Source organism: Ranitomeya imitator, chromosome 2 (genome assembly GCF_032444005.1).
Source record: "Ranitomeya imitator isolate aRanImi1 chromosome 2, aRanImi1.pri, whole genome shotgun sequence".
Classification (NCBI taxonomy): Eukaryota; Metazoa; Chordata; class Amphibia; order Anura; family Dendrobatidae; genus Ranitomeya; species Ranitomeya imitator.
Window position 1 is genome coordinate 583,508,326 of NC_091283.1, and position 22,708 is coordinate 583,531,033.

The 22,708-nt window shown below is 43.8% G+C and overlaps 1 protein-coding gene across 5 annotated transcripts in view; it reads right to left on the reverse strand.

Moving 5' to 3' along the window:
• LOC138667605 (bactericidal permeability-increasing protein-like) overlaps nt 1–22,708 on the reverse strand; it is a 295,646-nt gene that overhangs the window by 88,319 nt on the left and 184,619 nt on the right. For all 5 annotated transcript variants that reach the window (XM_069755743.1, XM_069755742.1, XM_069755739.1 and 2 more), the window contains one exon: nt 5,121–5,288. In XM_069755743.1, coding sequence (XP_069611844.1) covers nt 5,121–5,288 — 168 coding nt within the window. The remainder of the gene's footprint in view (nt 1–5,120; nt 5,289–22,708) is intronic.

Genomic DNA, 22,708 nt, shown 5'->3' on the forward strand with positions numbered 1-22,708 from the left:
CTAAGCATGTTTCTTAACCTCAAACTGAAACTCTTGGAGTCTTCTTCAAAAATTCTATCCAATCCAAACCACTTAATTTTCTGGAGTCACAAGTTCATTTACAATAGTTTCAATAAAGATGAATCATTGGTTAAAAGCGCAGCTCTCATAACTTGGGAGAAATCCCTAGGTCTCTCTGCCTCTACAGACGATTGGGAGGAGGCCTTTTCGGCATCATACCAATCAACAATTTCAATGTCCCTTCTGGAGTCACACTTCAAGTTGTGCTCCAGGTGGTATTACACCCCAGCAAGACTGTCCCACATCAGCCCATCCAACTCCCCTCTATGTTGGAGAAACTGTGGTCGTAAAGGCGACCTGTTACATATTTTTTGGAGCTGCCCCACTGCGGCCCTCTTTTGGCTGGAAATCTCTTCAATCATCTCTAAATTGTCAGGATCCCTTTTCACACTCTCCCCACAACTAGCCCTTCTCACCTTGGACACCAACCTTATCGATAGATCCTTATTGCGCATAATCTTGCATATCTGCTTGGTAGCTAAAAAATCCATTGCCTGTCATTGGAAAAAGGCCACTCTGCCCAATGCAGCCTTCGTCATCAAGCTTATGATGCAACACAGAGAGCTTGAGCTCAAACTCGCCCTACTCAATAACGAGTTTGGCAGATTCTACCAAAAGTGGCATATATGGGAGCGGCATTATCCTCCTTGAACAACCAACACTCTTAAATTGGTTTATGTCTACTTAATTGTTCACAAGATCTTCTCTCTCCTTCCCTTCCCTCATTAAACTTTGGTTTTGCAGTTGTAGTTGCTTGATATTAACAAGTTTTCTACAAGGGCCATCCCCTTGTATTATTTAGATAGATCGTTGTTGATTCATATTCTGCCTTTATGCCTTTCAAGGGCTGCGTCCCTTGCATTACTCTACGTTGAATTGTTATTACTCTTCAAAGTTCTACGTGTCATGTATTGTTTTTGCCCTCCCTTATTTCCCCTTACTCATATCCTCCCCCTCCTCCCTCCTCCCCTCCTTCTATTCCCTGCCCCTCCTCTCCAGGTTAAGACACAAAATTCCAATAAAGTTCTTTGGGGAAAAAAAAAAAAAAAAAAAGTAAGCAGATCTGACATGTTTCTCAGAAAGAAGAAATACACCAACACAAGCAGGGACTATACTGCATAGATTGGTGGCTGCCACTTGTTTTAGGGCCATTAAATAGTGTTCTTGATGATGATTTAAATTACTTTCAGGTTAAAAAATCGTTATATGTCCATTTTGCAAGCCGGCAAGAAAATCTCGCCATACGGATAACCTTACGGATGCCAAACGGATGTCACACGGATAGTTTGATGCGAGGAAATCGCATCCTCGCACTGCACACAGATCACTGTTTATGAAACATATGTGCGATTCTCGTCCGTGTAAAATGGACCGATTTTTAATACGTTGTGTGTGACTCCGGCCTAACAGGATCCCTGTGGAACGCTCGCTCTGTCTGCAACAAGCTTTCCTACATCCATGATCTTTTCATTACTCACAAACTTTCCTTCCTAGCCGTCACTGAAACCTGGCTCACCCCTTCTGACCAAGTCTCCCCTGCTGCACTTTTGTATGGTGGAATCCACCTTTCCCACACACCCCACCCCAGCAGCAAGCATGGCGGAGGAGTTGGTTTTCTCCTGTCAGATAGCTGCTCCTTCACCCCAATCCAATTACCACACTCTGTTACCCTCCCTTCTTTGAGGTTCACTCATTGCGCATCTACTCCCCCTCCAACCTCCAACTGGCTGTCATTTACCGCTGCCCAGTGCCAGCCACCACCTTCTTTGACCACTTCACCACCTGGCTACTTCACTTCCTCTCCGCTGACATCCCCACTATCATCTTGGGTGACTTCAACATCACTATTGACCCTTCCCTCTCAGCTGCCACTAAACTTCTATCTCTCACTTCTTCCTTCGGCCTCACTCAATGGTCTTCTGCAGCCATCCACAGAGATGGCCACACACTGGACCTCATCTTCACCCGCCTCTGCTCCCTATCTAACCTCTCTAACTCACCTCTTCCTCTTTCTGACCTTAACCTACTCACATTCTCTTCCCTCTCAACTTCTTGTCTTCAATCCCCAACCCACAAACTTGCACACCCTTGCAGAAATCTTAAACACCTTGATCTACACTCACTCTCTGAATCCCTCCTCCTTCTTACAGACATAAGTTCTCTACACAATGTGGATGCCGCTGCCGCTCTACATAACACCACAATAGCTGTAGCTTTGGAATCTGTTGCCTCTCTCACACATACCAAAGCTCGGAAAATATACAGAAGCCCTGGCACACCAGCCTGACCAAAGAACTGATGCGGAGATGGAAAAGATCCCACTCCAACGAGCACTTCATCGCATTCAAATAGTCCCTCACTACTTTCAAGGCCACACTCACCACAGCTAAACAAACCTACTTCTCATCTCTCATATCCTCCCTCTCTTACAACCTGTAGTGTGAATATAAAAATGGCTATTTTGAGTCCATATTGAAAGATACAGAATGCATTCAGACCATTGCAGAGTAGCATTTCTTGTCACACAATCTTGAGAACTGTTTACTTATTGTCTGAAGCCCTTGCACCTCACAAACAGTTATATGTTTCTGTTTGTTATTGTAAAACATTAAGGTTTATTTAACCTCTGTCTGTGGTGGTTTTATGTAACCCTTGTTTGCTTTTTATGTATCTATGGGTTTATGGCCTATTGTCTGATGTATGACTGGTATCTTGGTATCATCCCACCTTGAAAGCACTATATAAGGCCAGAGAAACATGACTAAGACAGAAGCATAAACTGGTGTACCTGTACCTACATGTGTACAGTGTTTTGACACCTGCATAAGTGGGGATGCTCGTGTTGTGAATTTCCCATGGGTTCTCTGTCTTGGTGTTGCTTACCTTCCCCCGGCTGCAGCACCTCTATTTCAGCTGTGTTATATGTTTGTTCCGCTGATTCTTAATTATTCGAGGCTGCGGTAGTGGATTTAGGCACAATTATTCATCCAGAACTCCCTGTTTCTTGTGCCTTGTGGCCTTTGTTGCAATACTTACCTCTCTTTGCTGTCATCTATGCTGCTGTCTTGTGACCACTGACAGTGTAATCTTGTGTCTGCATAAAGGTATTTCTGGTATATTTGCCTTAGGGAGTGTTGCTTCATGGTTGGTTTTATCGGTGGCTATTGCCCATCGGTTCTACACCTTTCCGAGGTGTATGTTTATGGTATTTTCTATATTCTAGGTCGTTTTTTCATTATGACTATGCATATTATCTTTGTATCTTTACTATATATATCATGACCTTTTGTATTTTGACAGTAGCACTGGGGATGTTGTTGTATACATGTATTTTTTAAGTGTTTTTCTATTTTGTATCAATAAAAGTTTTGCCTCTTTATATATAATTATATAGCTGTGTGCTCCCTTTTGGAGTGGTTCTCTCTATCCATTTTTGTGTTTTTATTATGTATACACCTCCTTACATGTAAAGTGCCACAGAATAAATGGCGCTGTAATAATAAATAATAATAATAATAGACCAGCACACAGTTGTCTGCTCTCCATTTGGCTGGTTATTAAAAATAGAGGGGACTCCGCTTCATTTTTTCACTTTTTTATATATTAATAAATACATTAAAATGAACTCCACCACTTGAACCTCCACCCCCTGGATCAATATTATTATTTTTATTTTTTTTTCTATGTTATTTTAAGTACCGTATTTTCTGGCGTATAAGACAACTGGGCGTATAAGACGACCCCCAACTTTTCCATATAAAATATGGATATGGGATATGCCCGCCGTATAAGACGGGGGTCATCTTATACGCCCAGTCATCTTATACGGCGTGTGGTTCCCAGGGTCTGGAGGAGAGGAGACTCTCCTTCAGGCCCTGGGATCCATATTCATGTAAAAAATAAAGAATAAAAATAAAAAAACATTGATATACTCACCCTCTGACGGGCCCTGGCTGTCACCGCTGCTAGCGTCTCCCTCCGTTCCTTAGAATGTGGTGAGTGAAGGACCTTCGATGACGTCGCGGTCACATGAGCGGTCAGGTGACTCACCTGACCGCTCATGTGACCGCGACGTCATCGAAGGTCCTTCACTCACCGCATTCTAAGGAACGGAGGGAGACGCTAGCAGCGCTCCCTGCACATGCCGTACCCAGCGTATAAGACGATCCCTGACTTTTGGGACAATTTTTAGGGGTCAAAAAGTCGTCTTATACGCCGGAAAATACGGTAATTTCTCTAACCATATTTGTTTGCCAGGCAATTTTCCTCCTCTTGTCTTCATTTTTCTTCCTTTTTCAGCTCCCTAGCCCTTAGTGTCACCATTTAACAGCCATTTTACAGCACCAAAGTTCGGGTCCCCATTGACTTATATGGGGTTTGCGACAAGGTTCAAGATCGGGTAAAGTTCTGGTATGCAAAACAAATTTTGGATTAAATTTTGGCTGAACCCAACAAACCCGAACTTCCAAGGCTCCAATTATTCCTAGTTCAAGGTGTATAAAATTATTGCCTGGGGATGGTGCAGGAGTAGTAGAGAGGGAAGAGAATATGCTGGAGTGACTTGCAAATACCCTGTGTCATGAGTATAGAGCAATACTATCAGGGAAGAGATGGTCAGAATTCCTATGCAAAGTAATTTACAATTTGCCTCTTTAGAGGACTAGAATTCTAGTGGCACTTATTGGAAGTAGCAACCCTAAAAGTCAATATCGACCCTTTAACGAACCTTGCCATATGACTTAGGATAAAAGCCAAACCAGAATCTCAATTTGCAGACACGGTGTTTTGGTGTGTTGCCCATCATCAGTGCAAAGTATGAGATCTGAATGCACTGACAACAGCTCTCAAGGGGTCCCTGTTCTCATTATAGACATAGGTCTTATTATTGGGACTTGCATTTAGTATACATTTGTGGCATATCTTATGATACGTTTGAGATAACAAAAATACCCCTTTAATTTTATTGGTGACTTTGCACATAAAGGTATTGTGAGAAACAAGTAGTGTGGATTTCCATATATTTGTCAGCTTTGAATATGGCATTTTCTTTCAATACTTACCACACTGGCTGTAAAAAATTGCTTTTTTAACATGTTTGGCAGCACAACTAGGGCTTCCAGAATTCCTTCCAACTTCAAAGTAAGCTGGGATGTCAGGAGAATCTCAGGATACTTAGTGGTCTTCATAGTGAACATTATAGCCTCGGAATTGGGATAATATTTTTTCACCTATAGCAGACAAATTACACATATTCAAATCCACCAATCACATTTCTCTTCACTATGTATTATTCCACACTAAAATATACCAAAGAATAATAAACAATACTAAACAAGATCATAATAAAAACAGATTATTTATATAAAATCAGCTGTATTATATGGTAATATATAATATTGATCTAATATTGATATTATTTGTACAAACAATATTATATGCAACCAGCAGCATAACTAGAGTCTAAGGCTACTTTCACACTAGTCCGTCGGTACAGGCCGTCGCAAACCGTCGGACCGACGGACAGTGTGATTGATTAGCACAATGTGGGCAGCGGATGCAGTTTTACAACGCATCCGCTGCCCATTGTGAGTTCTGGGGAGGAAGGGGCGGAGTTCAAGCCGCACATGCGCGGTCGGAAATGGCCGACTCGACACACGAAAAACGCTACATGTGACTTTTTTTGTGCCGACGGTGCGCCAAAACACGACGCATCCGTCGCACGACAGATGCGACGTGTGGCCATACGTCGCAATGCGTCGGTAATACAAGTGTATGGAGAAAAAACGCATTCTGTGGGCAGATTTGCAGGATGCGTTTTTTCACCAAAATGACGCATTGCGACGTCCGTCACACGACGCTAGTGTGAAAGTAACCTAATGGACCAAGGTACAAAAGTTGGACCTGGACCCTCCTTCTCCCCCCTGCATGTTGGTCTGCTGGATGGGCTCTTGCAGTGTTCTATATTCTGTTAGAACCTCCCCCTTTATGTAATAATGTTCTCCATCTTGGACCCATTCTGCTATACATGACCTCCATCCTGGTATATATGTCCCCCATCCTAGTAAGAGAACTAAGTAATGTAATAGATAAACCATTACTAAGTAATGTAAACTAAGTAATGTATTAGATTAACCATTATTTCTTATTTTTAGGGACTCTATAGCGACGGGGTCTGTTCCGCAGGACTGGCGCATAGCAAATGTGGTGCCAATATTCAAAAAGGGCTCTAAAAGTGAACCTGGAAATTATAGGCCAGTAAGTCTAACCTCTATTGTTGGTAAAATATTTGAAGGGTTTCTGAGGGATGTTATTCTGGATTATCTCAATGAGAATAACTGTTTAACTCCATATCAGCATGGGTTTATGAGAAATCGCTCCTGTCAAACCAATCTAATCAGTTTTTATGAAGAGGTAAGCTATAGACTGGACCACGGTGAGTCATTGGACGTGGTATATCTCGATTTTTCCAAAGCGTTTGATACCGTGCCGCACAAGAGGTTGGTACACAAAATGAGAATGCTTGGTCTGGGGGAAAATGTGTGTAAATGGGTTAGTAACTGGCTTAGTGATAGAAAGCAGAGGGTGGTTATAAATGGTATAGTCTCTAACTGGGTCGCTGAGACCAGTGGGGTACCGCAGGGGTCGGTATTGGGACCTGTTCTCTTCAACATATTCATTAATGATCTGGTAGAAAGTTTACACAGTAAAATATCGATATTTGCAGATGATACAAAACTATGTAAAGCAGTTAATACAAGAGAAGATAGTATTCTGCTACAGATGGATCTGGATAAGTTGGAAACTTGGGCTGAAAGGTGGAAGATGAGGTTTAACAATGATAAATGTAAGGTTATACACATGGGAAGAAGGAATCAATATCACCATTACACACTGAACGGGAAACCACTGGGTAAATCTGACAGGGAGAAGGACTTGGGGATCCTAGTTAATGATAAACTTACCTGGAGCAGCCAGTGCCAGGCAGCAGCTGCCAAGGCAAACAGGATCATGGGGTGCATTAAGAGAGGTCTGGATACACATGATGAGAGCATTATACTGCCTCTGTACAAATCCCTAGTTAGACCGCACATGGAATACTGTGTCCAGTTTTGGGCACCGGTGCTCAGGAAGGATATAATGGAACTAGAGAGAGTACAAAGGAGGGCAACAAAATTAATAAAGGGGATGGGAGAGCTACAATACCCAGATAGATTAGCGAAATTAGGATTATTTAGTCTAGAAAAAAGACGACTGAGGGGCGATCTAATAACCATGTATAAGTATATAAGGGGACAATACAAACATCTCGCTGAGGATCTGTTTATACCAAAGAAGGTGACGGGCACAAGGGGGCATTCTTTGCGTCTGGAGGAGAGAAGGTTTTTCCACCAACATAGAAGAGGATTCTTTACTGTTAGGGCGGTGAGAATCTGGAATTGCTTGCCTGAGGAGGTGGTGATGGCGAACTCAGTCGAGGGGTTCAAGAGAGGCCTGGATGTCTTCCTGGAGCAGAACAATATTGTATCATACAATTATTAGGTTCTGTAGAAGTACGTAGATCTGGGGATTTATTATGATGGAATATAGGCTGAACTGGATGGACAAATGTCTTTTTTCGGCCTTACTAACTATGTTACTATGTTACTATGTAGTATATACACTGATGAGCAAAAGAGTAACAATGTATTGAACATTTCACTTTCAGGCTCTATATCTCATCATCCACTACTGCGTCGAACATGAGACTATCATCATTTTATAGCCAATAATTTTGGCTGTCTCATACATAAATTTGACCTGTAACTATTTTGCATATGATTAGCTATGTAAATTCTTGTCATGTCACTGCATTGTTACTGTTTTGCTCCTAAATACCTAAATTTTAATTATTTTTAGAATATGTTGTAAATCCACCTTTGGCTTTCAACACTGCTGGGGTCCTTCTGGGAATACTCTCGATCAGATGCAAGCATGTCTCGACTGAAGTGTGATCCCAGGTCTTTTCTGCACATCCACAAAATTGGTGCATAATGGTCGACTCACTTGTGTAAGTACACAACATTTTCTTAAAATCTACCCATAAGTGCTTGCTTGAGTTGAGGTCTAGGGACTATGGACACCAATCCGTCATTGTCCTGCTGCAACACTATGTCGTCTTTTTCATACCCATAGTACTCGATTGTAGGAAGTAAGATAGCCACATATAACTCATTGAGACCACCATCGATCCTGGTCAAGTATTCAAACCCTTTGACTGAAGCAACAGCATCAGGCTTTATTCACCGAATTTGAGAGTTCCTTCAACTTCTAAATTTGTTAGCCACTTTTTTCCTTGTTTCTTCCAGACCCATTTGCACCCATCAGAGTATAACGGGAATAATGGAACCATTGTGCCGTGGTCCAAGGAGAGCATGGAGCGGCGTAACTAGGTGAGCACCTGATTCTTCACTAGAGCCCCTCATGGTGAAGTTAGGCTTGGTTCCTGATGAATACCAGGTGCTACTCCAGGACAGACCTCAGACGCACATCAGCTGACCAACAGGGAACAAGTAGCTGGAAAGGATCAGTAGGTGAGGACAGCTGAAACAGGCAGGCATGGCAGGAACACAGGAAAGACAGATGCTGATGGATACGACTGGTATTCAGATAAGCAATGGAAGGTGCAGGTTGATCCGGATGGTATACAGATAAGCACTGGTAGGTGCAGGCTGGTCCAGCTGGTATACAGATAGGCACTGGCAAGTGCAGACTGGTCCAGCTGCTGCACAGATAAGCACTGGCAGGTACTAGCAGGTCCAGCTGGGATACAGATGGGCACTGGCAGGTGTGGCATTGACCAGCTGGTATTCAAATAGGCACTGGAAAATGGGGGATGGACTGGCTGGTATATCGAATGAACTGGCAGTTGTGGACTGGTATGGCTGAAATGCAGGGAGACAAGGCAAGTGCAGGCAGACAAGTACGGGATAGGTAGACTGACTGTGGGGTATTGGAGACCTGACAACTAGCAAGTATGCAATGGGGTAAGTTTACACATTTCGCAGGCATCTCCATTCAGGTGGAGCTGTTTTAAATAGTAAGTATCTCCCAGCCAATTGCTGGGGGCACTTTACGACGATGAAGGGAGAGCACTCGCATCCCGAAAACAATGCCCAGGGAATTTCCACACGATGAGCAGACCCCCGGCAGCAGCCGGAACAGGAGAAGGATGCAGTGTGAGATGGGGGCTGCACCAATGAATGAGTCAGCATCCCTGCCAGGTAGGGGGAGAAGCATGCAGGGATGCTGGCTAGTGATGAGCGAGCACTAAAATGCTCGGGTGCTCGTTGATCGGGTCGAGCAAATTGGAATACTCGGGTACTCAACCCAAGCAACAAGTCCAATGTAAGTCTATGGGAAACTCGAGTATTTTTACCGCGATCCCCCCGGGGATCCTTTTAATGTCTAAAAACATCTGAAAATGATGGAAACACTGCAGAAACGACATAAGAGCATCATGGGGATCGCCCCTGGAAGCATTTCTCACTCCTAGGTCACAGCTGTAAACAATGTTGTCAGAGTTTCACGCCATTTTTACAGGTGCACCAAAAAACATCCAAAAACTAAACCAAAATGGATTTTGCTGGGAAATATGTTAAGGTACATCCTTTCCAGGATAATGACTTGAATATAAGGCAAAATAATTTACCCCAGACCGAAATGTTCCTCCACCACTTTTGCTATGTTCACACACAGCGTTTTTGATGCTTTTTTCAACCTTAACATTTCTTTCAACCAATAAAAATGCATTCACTGGGAAATGTCATTGTAACATTTAACAACCCTAGCTGGCCATGTGGTGTGTGACACATTTGGAGACACATCTTGTTTCATTTATGAAGGAGGGACTCTTAAAGTCACAGAGCCTATTTTTAGAGGGGCATCAGGCGGCATTAATATTATTAAAGGGACATTATTAAACATTGGGTCTCCTATGCTGTTATTGCCTATACAGTGAGTAGCTGGGCTGCCAAGAATTACAACACACTCCAATATCCCTTTCACGAGAGTTACAGGAGGGCTTCCTGAAAATAATGTTTCTTTGAATGCAAGGCCTGCCCTGCTACCAAGTCATATGCACCCCAATAAGCCTTTGAACCAAGGGACTGGATGGACACAGGAAAATACACTTCATATTATTCATTTTGTAATCCCATACAGTTTTCTTATGTATTAACTGCAAGGCCTGCCCTGCTACCTAGTCATATGCACCCCAATAAGCCTTTGAACCCAGGTAATGGATGGCCACAGGAAAACCCACTTCACATTCTTCAGTTGGTGCTGCCATACTGTTTCCTTATCCATTGAATGCAAGGGCCACCTTGACCCAAATATTCACTCAAAACAATCCCCTCTTGGAAGAATCATGGAGGAGGGCCTCTTAAAAAAAATTCCCATTGAAAATGAGTAGGTCTCCTAGACTTGTAATGCCCATACACATGGAGGGTACATTATAAAAAATTATTTATGGGATCATAGACACCTTGCTCAAAAATTGAATGGCTGTAGCAGCATAGAACATGTTCACCATGGTGTTCTAGTGGCGGAGAATGATGGTATGTGGAGGAAGGCCTTATTAAAAACTAGGCCCAATGTTAAGGAACGGGTCTCCTAGACTTGTAATGCCCATACACTAAGTGCATGGGCTGACAAACATTTCCCCCTAGGGGAGTAAAGTTGTTAAAAATATTTTATGGGCATCATAAACACCCTTGCCAAAAATTTGACTGGCTGAAGCAGCATAGAACCCGTTAACTATGGTGATCTAGTGGCGGAAACTGAGGAGACATAATGAATGATCAATCATACTGAAATCCCAAAAATGAATAAAGGAAGTGAAACCACCTATGAAATAAAATAAGAAAAGGGAAGGGCAAACACAGGTTCATACATATGAAGCCAGAATATGTTCAACGAGATATGTTGGTCCCTAGCAACAGCTCAGAGACAGGGATATAAAAAAAAATATAATATAATAGTATTTCAGTATTTTTATATTGGAGAGGTATACACTAAGTCATAAGAGGATGGTCCAGAGATAGGAAAATGGAAAGACCGTGTGGAACACATGGTGGTGGTGGTGGCTAAGTGACTGGAAGCATTATCCGCTATCCAACCAACAACAGTTTCACACTGCTCTGGCTTTAATAGTGGTGTGCTGTTGTCCCCTAGAAACTGGGACAGGAAGGTTGAGCGCGAAGATGTGGGTCTTTGTTGTGGCCCACTTTCAGCTTGGCCACGGCCTCGTTATCTGCAAGCACCATCAGCATCACGTCCACTTCCCCGTCCCTTGCTCCTTGCCCATTTTAAATGGACTATTGAAATATGTGAAAACCTCAATACAAATTAGAAAAATTATATGTGGTCAGTATGCCTGCTAAGCGAAGATTTTTCCACCACAGATACACCAGGCCTCAGCCTGAGAAAACACTGTATATTTTTTTTATGTTATTGGAGATTTTTTGGAAACAATAAAAAATGAGTAGAACAAGGCTAGCAGACAGAACTATGCAACGTATGCCTGCCAATAAAAGATTTTTCCACCACAGATACACCAGGCCTCAGCCTGAGAAAACAGACTGTATTAATTTTTTTTATGTTTGTTGGTAATTTTTGAAAACAATAAAAAATGAGTAGAAAAAGGCTAGCAGACAGAACTATGCAACGTATGCCTGCCAATAAAAGATTTTTCCATCACAGATACACCAGGCCTCAGCCTGAGAAAGCAGACTGTATATTTTTTTTAATGTTTTTGAAGATTTTTTGAAAACAATACAAAATAAGTAGAACAAGGCTAGCAGACAGAACTATGCAACATATGCATGCCAATTAAAGATTCTCCAACCACAGATACACCAGGCCTCAGCCTGAGAAAACAGACTGTATATTTTTTTAATGTTTTTGGAGATATTTTGAAAACAATAAAAAATGAGTAGAACAAGGCTAGCAGACAGAATTATGCAACGTATGCCTGCCAATAAAAGATTTTTCCACCACAGATACACCAGGCCTCAGCCTGAGAAAACAGACTGTATTAATTTTTTTATGTTTGTTGGTCATTTTTGAAAACAATAAAAAATGAGTAGAAAAAGGCTAGCAGACAGAACTATGCAACGTATGCCTGCCAATAAAAGATTTTTCCACCACAGATACACCAGGCCTCAGCCTGAGAAAGCAGACTGTATATATTTTTTAATGTTTTTGAAGATTTTTTGAAAACAATAAGAAATAAGTAGAACAAGGCTAGCAGACAGAACTATGCAACATATGCATGCCAATTAAAGATTCTCCAACCACAGATACACCAGGCCTCAGTCTGACAGAACAGACTGTATATTTTTTTAATGTTTTTGGAGATTTTTTGAAAACAATAAAAAATGAGTAGAACAAGGCTAGCAGACAAAATTATGCTACGTATGCCTGCCAATAAAATATTTTTCCACCACAGATACACCAGGCCTTAGCCTGAGAAAACAGACTGCATTAATTTTTTTTATGTTTGTTGGTAATTTTTGAAAACAATAAAAAATGAGTAGAACAAGGCCAGCAGACAGAACTATGCAACATGTGCCTGCCAATAAAAGATTTTTCAACCACAGATACACCAGCAGTCAGCCTTAAATAACAGACTGATATAAATGTGGCCTTGATTTTTTGGGCACACCAAAATTGTGTCAACAAGTTGGCTATGACACACACAAAAAAAAGGAGTACTAAAATTGAAATATATTTTGCGCAATGATATGCGGTGTATGTGGCGTATAACTCACAGTGATAAATCTAAGAACTGTATCTAAATAGTTTTGAGCCAGTTACAGATTTTTTGGGGAAGCAAAATGGTGTACAAAAATGTTGTAAGTAATGTTGAGCATTCCGACCGCTCAGCGACCAATCACAAGCCGCGACGTCATCGAAGGCCCTTTACGCGCTCATTCTTCGGAACGAAAGCAAGGCGGTTGCAGCGGTGACGACCAGGGCGCGTCAGAGGGTAAGTATATCAATATTTTTTATTTTTATTCTTTATTTTACACATGAATATGGATCCCAGGGCCTGAAGGAGAGATTCCTCTCCTTCAGACCCTGGGATCCATTACAGGATACCTTCCGATATTTGTGTCCCATTGACTTGTATTGGTATCGGATATCGGTATCGGCGATATCCGATATTTTTCGGATATCGGCCGATACTATCCGATACCGATACTTTCAAATATCGGACGGTATCGCTCAACACTAGTTGTAAGACACAACAAAATATTAGATAGCACCAAAAAAAGGACAGATTTTTTGGCGCACTCACATCTGATGCCTGGGACAAAAAAAATTATAAGATTTGCACGCTCTTCTATTACAATGACCTTGCTGTAGTCTGCAGCGTGACAAATAAATGTAGAAAAAAAGGGGGCTATGGATTCCTTTAGAATAAAATCAGGTATAAGCAGAAAAAAAAAAAAATGCCATGGATAAATGCAGCTAGGCATATAGAAAACAAGCAGCAGCAGACAGGAATGGAGCTTTTGGAGGTATGCAGTGAGATCTATGTACTCACATACAGTGTCTTCAGGCCTTGCACTGATGTGGATACGTGCACATAGACTCCCCTGCCTACCAAGCGCTGCAATCTCAGGACCCCCAAAATTAGTCCTAAAACGGACTGTTGATTTCTCTTGATTTGTGAACTGCACAATAACAGACCCACACTAACTATTAAAAGGACGATTCTGACCCTATCTCGGCAGCAGCTCTCCCTACACTAAGTCCGGAGCAGAATGCGGCGAGCAGGGCGGCGTAAGGTCTCTTACAGACATAATGATGCTGTGCGGAGAGCCAATCACGGTAATACCACAACAAAGATGGCTGCTGCATTACAGTGCATGGCAGCCAATCCCTGCATTGTCATTGGTGCTGTAATGAGCACCAGAATTGCAGGGTGGAGACCCGAGCTCCCGCCGAATAATCCCGGAAATACTCGGTGCTCGCCGAGTACACCGAGCACAGTGATGCTCGGGCGAGTACCGAGTAGTTGCGAGCACGTTCACTCATCACTAAATGCTAGCTCTACAGCACTCAATCTTCTTCAAGCCTGGAAGAAATCTCTCCAGGAGGAGAGAGGCATAGATGTTGTGCATGGGCTCCCACCACCTCTTCTCAGGACTGACCCTCCCCCTCCAATGCACAAGAAAAAAGGTTTTTCCTCTTATCCTTTGGTGGCCAGAATATTCTCTACCTCTAAAACATCTTCAGAGCTGACTGGAAGAGGAGTGGTACTAGGATCTTGGAAGAAGGGACTGAGAACGACAGGTTTGAGGAGGGACACATGAATGAATTGGGGATCTGTAAAGAGGTCGAGAGTTTGATCTTGTAGGCTACAGGATTTATCTGTTTAAGAACCTCTAACAGGCCAATGTAGTGAGGACCCAATTTATATGAGAGTAGCTTGACATGGACATACCTGGATGACAGCCAAACCTTTTCTCCTGGATGAAACAGGTGAATCCAGATGTCTTTTGGCTGCGTGTCTCTTCATCCGTTCATAGGATTACAATAAGATGGCTTTGGTGTATTCCCAGATCTTAGAAACATCCTTGATGATGATGAGGGGTTCTGCAGCAGGAATGTCAGTGGTGGTAGACACAGGGAGCAGAATATTGGGATGCTGACCGTAAACCACAAAAAATGCAGACTTAGAGAATTCACTCACATGGTTGTTGTATGAGAATTCGGACCAAGGCAGAAGTTTGGCACAATCAGTGGGTATTTATGAAATGCAGTAAGAAATTAGTCAGGATCTTATAGACCCGCTCTATCTTGCCATTGGATTGTGGATGGTAGACTGAATAGACATCCAAATTGACATTTAATAGTTCTCAGGTAGCCCTCCAAAAGTGAGATATAAACTGAACACCTCTATCTGAGACTATATGGAGAGGTAAACAATTGAGGCGGAAGTTATATAGTATGCACTTTTCTGTAAGCACAGTAGCCGACAGGAGACCTGGAGTGAAATGGGCCACTCTAGAAAAGCAATTCACAACCACCCTGATGACGGTACACCAGGCTGATTCTGGAAGATCTGTAATTAAATCCAATTTGCTTCCAGGGAGCAGACAATACAGGCAAAGGAAGTAGAAGACCGGTCGAAAGCTGTTTCAGAGTCTTATTCTGGGCACAAGAGTGATAGACTGAGATGAATATCCTTGCAAAGAGATGGACACTAATAGTGAAGGGAAATGAGGAAAGCCATTTTCTTCCGCTTGGCATGACCAGTCAATTTGGATGAGTGACCCCACTATCTGGTTCAGCAACGAAAGTTTTTACAGGAGGGACCCGAGACAAATCCAGTGGTTTAACTGTAATTATTTTGCAAGACTCAATGTTGTGTTGAGGCTCTTCAACGTGATCCAAAGACAGAAAGCATCTAGAGAGTAGAGTGCATCTGCCTTGACATTCTTATCAGCTAGCTGGAAATGGAGAATAAAGTTGAAGCGGGCGAAGAACAGAAGAACACCTGGCTTGCCATGGTCACTCCTTCCAGCAAGATCCAGTGTTATCGCTATCAGTTCTCAATCGCCTATTGAGTAGTTGTGTTGTGGAGCTGAAAAATATTTTGGAAAAGAAGCCATAGGTCACCATAGAGCTGGTAGGAGATTGTGGGGTAGGAATGGCTCCTGCTCCTGAGGAAGAAGCATCTACCGTACTTCCAAAAAGAACAGCTTATTATTGTCCAGTCAATGCAGCAGAAGAGCTACTGAGAAGGCATGTTTTAAAGATATAAAGGTGTTCTCTGCCTCTGGAGTCCATATCATAGGGTTGGCTCCCTCGTGGGTCATAGCAGAAAATGGAGCAGTCTGAAAGGAATAATGCTGAATGAACTGTAATAATAATAGTAATAATTCGCAAATCTGAGAAACCGCTGGATAGCTTTCAGACAGGACAGGGTCACTTCAAGAAAGCGGACACCTTCTCAGGATCCATTTTCAGGCATTTCACACAAATGATGTACCCAAGAAAAGGAATCAAGGTCTGCTGGAAGACACACTTTTCATTCTTGCCATACAGACGGTTCTTCCTTAATCTCTGCAGAACCTAGGAAACATCCCTGTGTGTAGGCAGAGCAGAAGAAAACACCAAGATGTCATCTAAGTAAACTACCACACAAGAGTAGAGGAGGTCCCGGCCGTAATATGTAATTCACCAGTTCTTGAAGATACAAGATGCTCATAATGGCATCGCGATGCAGAGTCAAAGTGAGCCATCCTTTTTCTTTACAAATAAGAATCCTGTTCCTGCTGGGGAGCAAGACTTCTGGATAAATGCACTGACTATATTCTCTTTAATGTATTTGAACATGAGTTGGGTCTCAGACTGAGACAGGAGGGTAAAAAACGGTCTCATGGAGGAGAAGAGCCGGGAAGTAGGTAGTTGGACAGTCATATAGCCTATGAGGTGGTAACGTCTCAAACCCTCTTTTGTTGAAGACATCAGGGTACATCCAATATGCAGCAGGCAAGCCACGTAAATTAGATGGAGAAGCTGGGGGTCCAGAAGGACTAATGGGAATTAGGCAATTCTCGGGTAATTCCTGTTCCCAACGGAGTACTTAGCTGGATTTCCAATCCAGGACAGGCTTATGTTTAGGCAGTCATGGCAGACCTAGAAGCAAAAGATAAGACATACCTGACAGCTCATAGAGAGTAATCTACTCTGAGTGTAGCATTCCTACCCAAAGTTTCACAGGCTTGATGACGAAAAGAATGGTTTCAGAAAGAGGTTTTCCATGCACCGATGAAACCACCAACGGATCCTGTAGACGTTGGATTGGGATTAATACCACTCCACAATGGCCTGTTGAATGAGGTTTCCTATGGAATCAGAGTCCAGATAGGCTGACTTGACAAAATGGATGTTGCCACAGGAAATGGATACTGACAGAGTCAGCGATTGAGAGGAGTGATCCTCGCCCAGGGTGTGCTCTCCAACCGACTCTAGGCTCTGGAGTTTACAGTTTTTTTTTCTGGGCAGGAGCGGATCACATGCTCAGGACTACCACAATAGAAGCACCTTCGCTCAGCACGAAAGTCCCCCTGACAATGCTTGGCCATCTTCCCCTAGTCAATTTGCTTGGATTCAAGGGAAGGTGCAGAAACAGAGGCTTGCTGCATGATCGGCCTTTGAAAGGTAGAAGCCAGGTGCAAAGATCTTCTTGCAAGGGTCACCTGCTCCTGAAATCTGGTGTTAATCTGAGATGCCAGGGACACCAGGACATCCAACGAGGTGGGTATATCATGATCGGACAGCTCATCCTTGATTCTCAGAAAGACCCTCCAAGAAGGAGGCTGCCAGAGCCTAATTATTCCAAGCTAGCTTAAAAGATAATGTACGGAAACAGACAATTTACTAGCCCGCTGTGAGGTTTCCCTGGAGCAGTCTAAGAAGTAAAGATGCTGCAGAGCAAAATGCAGCTGGGCTCATCAAAGACCTTTCTGAAGGTTTTCAGAAAGGACTAAAGGTTTGAAACAAGAGAGTACCCTCTCTCCAATAGGGGATTGAATGACCCCAGAACCTTGTCAGTGAGATGGGACATGAAGAAAACCTCTTTGGCCCGATCTGAAGAGCAAAGAGTTCAAAGTGCAGCGTGCACTGATTGATGAACCTCTGACATAGGGCAGGATCTCCACCATAACATAGCAGAGCTGACATTTCAGGTCCAGATCCGTGCATAAAGCTTGCAGGCTGATGGGTGACAGCTGAGGCTGTAGCAGCATGGTTTACTGGCAGATGCGGCCGGATTAGTCAGCCTATCTAGATGGGTAGTCACTGTTAGCAGGTACAGTAGGATAGGATTTTATCCTGCTGGTCTTCCTAGTGAGAAACCTCCTGGTATAGGTCTGAGGAAGCTTGAGATCCAGGGAATTCCATGGCCTGAGCAAACTGTAATGAAGTGGAGGAAAAACTGTGCCATGGTCCGAGGAGAGCCAGGAAGGGCGTGACTAGGTGATCACCTGACTTTTCACTAGAGCCCCTGATGGTGGGGTTAGGCTTACCTCCCAATGGGCATCTGGTGCTACATGATGACAGGTAGATGGAATGGCCCTGTAGGAGAGGACAGCTGATACAGGCAGGCATGGCAGTAACACCGGAACCACAGATGCTGAAGGTACAGCCAGTATTCAGATAGACAATGGCAGGTCCAGACTGGTATGGCCTCTATATACTGGCAGAGGGCACTTTATGACAGCCTGCTCAGCCCCTTTAAAAGGGAGAGAGTACGTGTGTGCCCTAAGCACAGAGCTCAGGAATCTGCGCACCATGAACAGAACCCAGGCAGCAGCCGGAACAGGAGAAGGAAGAAGTGAGGGACGGGGCTGCGGTGTTGAGTGAGTTGGCCTCCCTGCCGGGGGGAGAGGAGAAGAGTGCAGGGATGCCAGCACTACACATAGACTAGTCTATTGACTTTCGTCCCATCGCTCCAAATCCCTTATTTCCAATCTTTTACTGTCCACTTTTGACATATTTTTGCAAGCTCCAGCCGCTCTCATCATGGCCGGTAGCTTTGAATCATTCTCCTATACCAGAGTGTGTCTGGCATTAACAAGAAGATATTAGCCTTCTCATGTACCCACCGAATGTATATGGAGGTGAAAAGTATTGAACCAGGACTTAAAGATTTGATACGAATAAGAGATCAAAGTTAGGAATCCTTATGAATAAAACACTCCTGCATTACGTGAAAGGAGTATTTATATGAGGCAGTCTCAATGGTGTTTACTCATGTGGGGACCTTTATTGTTGTGAATTCTGTTGTCGAACTCCCTCCTGTGGTCGTAAATGGTACTTCGGCGAGTTCTGTCCATGGACTCCCTCTGGTGGCTGTGAGTGGAGCTGCTGCTTCTGAGGTTCCTTCCACAGGTGACGTGATTTATCCTTTGGTTGGCTGCTCTATTTAACTCCAATCAGATCGTTACTCCATGCCAGCTGTCAATGTTCCTGCATTTGTTCAGTTCGCTCTTGGATCTTTCTGGTGACCTGTCTACTCCAGCAGAAGCTAAGTTCCTGCCAGTTATTATTTGTTCATTGTTGCCTTGTCTAGCTGGATATCATGATTTTGCCTTACTAGCTGGAAGCTCTGGGATGCAGAGTGGCATCTCCGCATTGTTAGTTGGTGCGGAGGTCTTTTTGCACACTCTGCGTGGTCTTTTGTAGTTTTTTGTGCTGACCGCAAAGATACCTTTCCTATCCTCTGTCTGTTTAGTAAGTCTGGCCTCCCTTTGCTGAAACCTGTTTCATTTCTGCGTTTGTGACTTTCATCTTTACTCACAGTCAATATATGTGGGGGGCTGCCTTTTCCTTTGGGGAATTTCTCTAAGGCAAGGTAGGCTTTATTTTCTATCTCTAGGGCTAGCTAGCTCTTAGGCTGTGAAGAGGCGTCTAGGGAGAGTCAGGAACGCTCCACGGCTATTTCTAGTTGTTGTGATAGGATTAGGGGTTGCGGTCAGCAGAGATCCCACATCCCAGAGCTTGTCCTGTGTCAGTTTAACTATCAGGTCGTGCCGGGTGCTCCTAACCACCAGGTCCATAACAGTACAGCTGGCCCAAAGTATTAATGCATCTCAATAGAGGGATAAGAGAAGTTCTGAGACCATTTTTTTTTCTTTGCACTGTGTTTTGTCTTTCTTTTCCCCTAAACCTTTGGGTGGTTCAGGACACAGATGTAGATATGGACATTCAAGGTCTGTCCTCTTGTGTGGATCATCTCACTGCAAGGGTACAAAACATTCAAGATTTTGTGGTTCAGAATCCAATGTTAGAGCCTAGAATTCCTATTCCTGATTTATTTTCTGGGGATAGATCTAAGTTTTTGAATTTCAAAAATAATTGTAAACTGTTTCTAGCTTTGAAACCCCGCTCCTCTGGTGACCCCGTTCAACAAGTAAAAATCATTATTTCTTTGTTGCGTGGTGACCCTCAAGACTGGGCATTTTCCCTTGCACCAGGAGATCCTGCATTGCGTGATGTTGATGCGTTTTTTCTGGCGCTTGGATTGCTTTATGATGAACCAAATTCAGTGGATCAGGCAGAGAAAATCGTGTTGGCTTTGTGTCAGGGTCAGGATGAAGCGGAGGTGTACTGTCAGAAGTTTAGAAAGTGGTCTGTGCTTACTCAGTGGAATGAGTGTGCCCTGGTGGCAATTTTCAGAAAGGGTCTTTCTGAAGCCCTTAAGGATATCATGGTGGGATTTCCCACGCCTGCTGGTCTGAATGAGTCTATGTCCTTGGCCATTCAGATCAATCGGCGCTTGCGTGAGCACAAAGCTGTGCACCATTTGGCGGTATTCTCTGAGCATAGGCCTGAGGCTATGCAGTGTGATAGGACTTTGACCAGAGCTGAACGGCAAGAACACAGACGTCGGAATGGGCTGTGTTTTTACTGTGGTGAATCCACTCATGCTATCTCCGATTGTCCTAAGCGCACTAAGCGGTTCGCTAGGTCTGCCACCATTGGTACGGTACAGTCTAAATTTCTTTTGTTCGTTACTCTGATTTGCTCTCTGTCGTCATATTCTGTTATGGCATTTGTGGATTCAGGCGCTGCCCTGAATTTGATGGAGTTGGAGTTTGCCAGGCGCTGTGGTTTTTTCTTGGAGCCCTTGCAGTATCCTATTCCATTGAGAGGAATTGATGCTACGCCTTTGGCCAAGAATAAGCCTCAGTACTGGACTCAATTGACCATGTGCATGGCTCCTGCACATCAGGAGGATATTCGCTTTTTGGTGTTGCATAGTGTTGAGCGATACCGTCCGATACTTGAAAGTATCGGTATCGGATAGTATCGGCCGATACCCGAAAAATATCGGATATCGCCGATACCGATATCCGATACCAATACAAGTCAATGGGACATCAAGTATCGGAAGGTATTCTCATGGTTCCCAGGGTCTGAAGGAGAGGAAACTCTCCTTCAGGCCCTGGGATCCATAGGGAGGTGTAAAATAAAGAATAAAAATAAAAAATATTGATACATTTACCTCTCCGGCGGCCCCTGAACTCAGCGCGGGTAACCGGCAGGCTTCTTTGTTCAAAATCAGCGCTTTTAGGACCTGAGAAACACGTCCCGGCTTCTGATTGGTCGCGGGCCGCCCATGTGACCGCCATGCGACCAATCACAAGCCGCGACGTCACCGCAAGCTATTAGCGCGCTCATTTTTAAAAATGAGCGCGTTAATGGCTTTGAAAGACATAGCGGCTTGTGATTGGTCGCGTGGCCGCGACCAATCACAAGCCGCGACGTCACCGCAAGCTATTAGCGCGCTCATTTTTGAAAAATGAGCGCGTTAATGACTTTCAAAGACGTAGCGGCTTGTGATTGGTCGCGGCCACGCGACCAATCACAAGCCGCTATGTCTTTCAAAGCCATTAACGCGCTCATTTTTAAAAATGAGCGCGTCAATAGCTTGCGGTGACGTCGCGGCTTGTGATTGGTCGCGGCCGCGACCAATCACAACCCGCTACGTCTTTGAAAGCCATTAACGCGCTCATTTTTAAAAATAGCTTGCGGTGACGTCGCGGCTTGTGATTGGTCACGTGGCCGCGACCAATCACAAGCCGCTACGTCTTTGAAAGTCATTAACGCGCTCATTTTTCAAAAATGAGCGCGCTAATAGCTTGCGGTGACGTCGCGGCTTGTGATTGGTCGCGTGGCGGTCACATGGGCGGCCCGCGACCAATCAGAAGCCGGGACGTGTTTCTCAGGTCCTAAAAGTGCTGATTTTGAACAACGAAGCCTGCCGGTTACCCGCGGACTCACCAGGGGCCGCCGGAGAGGTAAATATATCAATATTTTTTATTTTAATTCTTTATTTTACACATCTCTATGTATCCGATACCGATACCCGATACCACAAAAGTATCGGATCTCGGTATCGGAATTCCGATACCGCAACTATCGGCCGATACCCGATACTTGCGGTATCGGAATGCTCAACACTAGTGTTGCATAATCTGCATGATGTGGTCGTTTTGGGGTTGCCATGGCTACAGGTCCATAATCCAGTGTTGGATTGGAGATCTATGTCTGTGTCCGGCTGGGGTTGTCAGGGGGTACATGGTGATGTTCCATTGTTGTCAATTTCGCCTTCCACTCCTTCTGAGGTCCCTGAGTTTTTATCAGATTACCAGAATGTATTTGAAGAGCCCAAATCCGGTGCCCTACCTCCTCATAGGGATTGCGATTGTGCTATTAATTTGATTCCTGGTAGTAAGTTTCCTAAGGGCCGACTGTTTAATTTATCTGTGCCAGAGCACGCCGCTATGCGGAGTTATATAAAGGAATCCTTGGAGAAGGGTCATATTCGCCCGTTGTCGTAACCATTGGGAGCAGGGTTCTTTTCTGTGGCCAAGAAGGATGGCTCTTTGAGACCTTGTATTGATTACCGCCTTCTTAATAAGATCACAGTCAAATTGCAGTATCCTTTGCCGCTGCTGTCTGATTTGTTTGCTCGGATAAAGGGGGCTAGTTGGTTCACCAAGATAGATCTTCGAGGGGCGTATAATCTTGTGCGAATTAAACAGGGCGATGAATGGAAAACAGCATTTAATACGCCCGAGGGCCA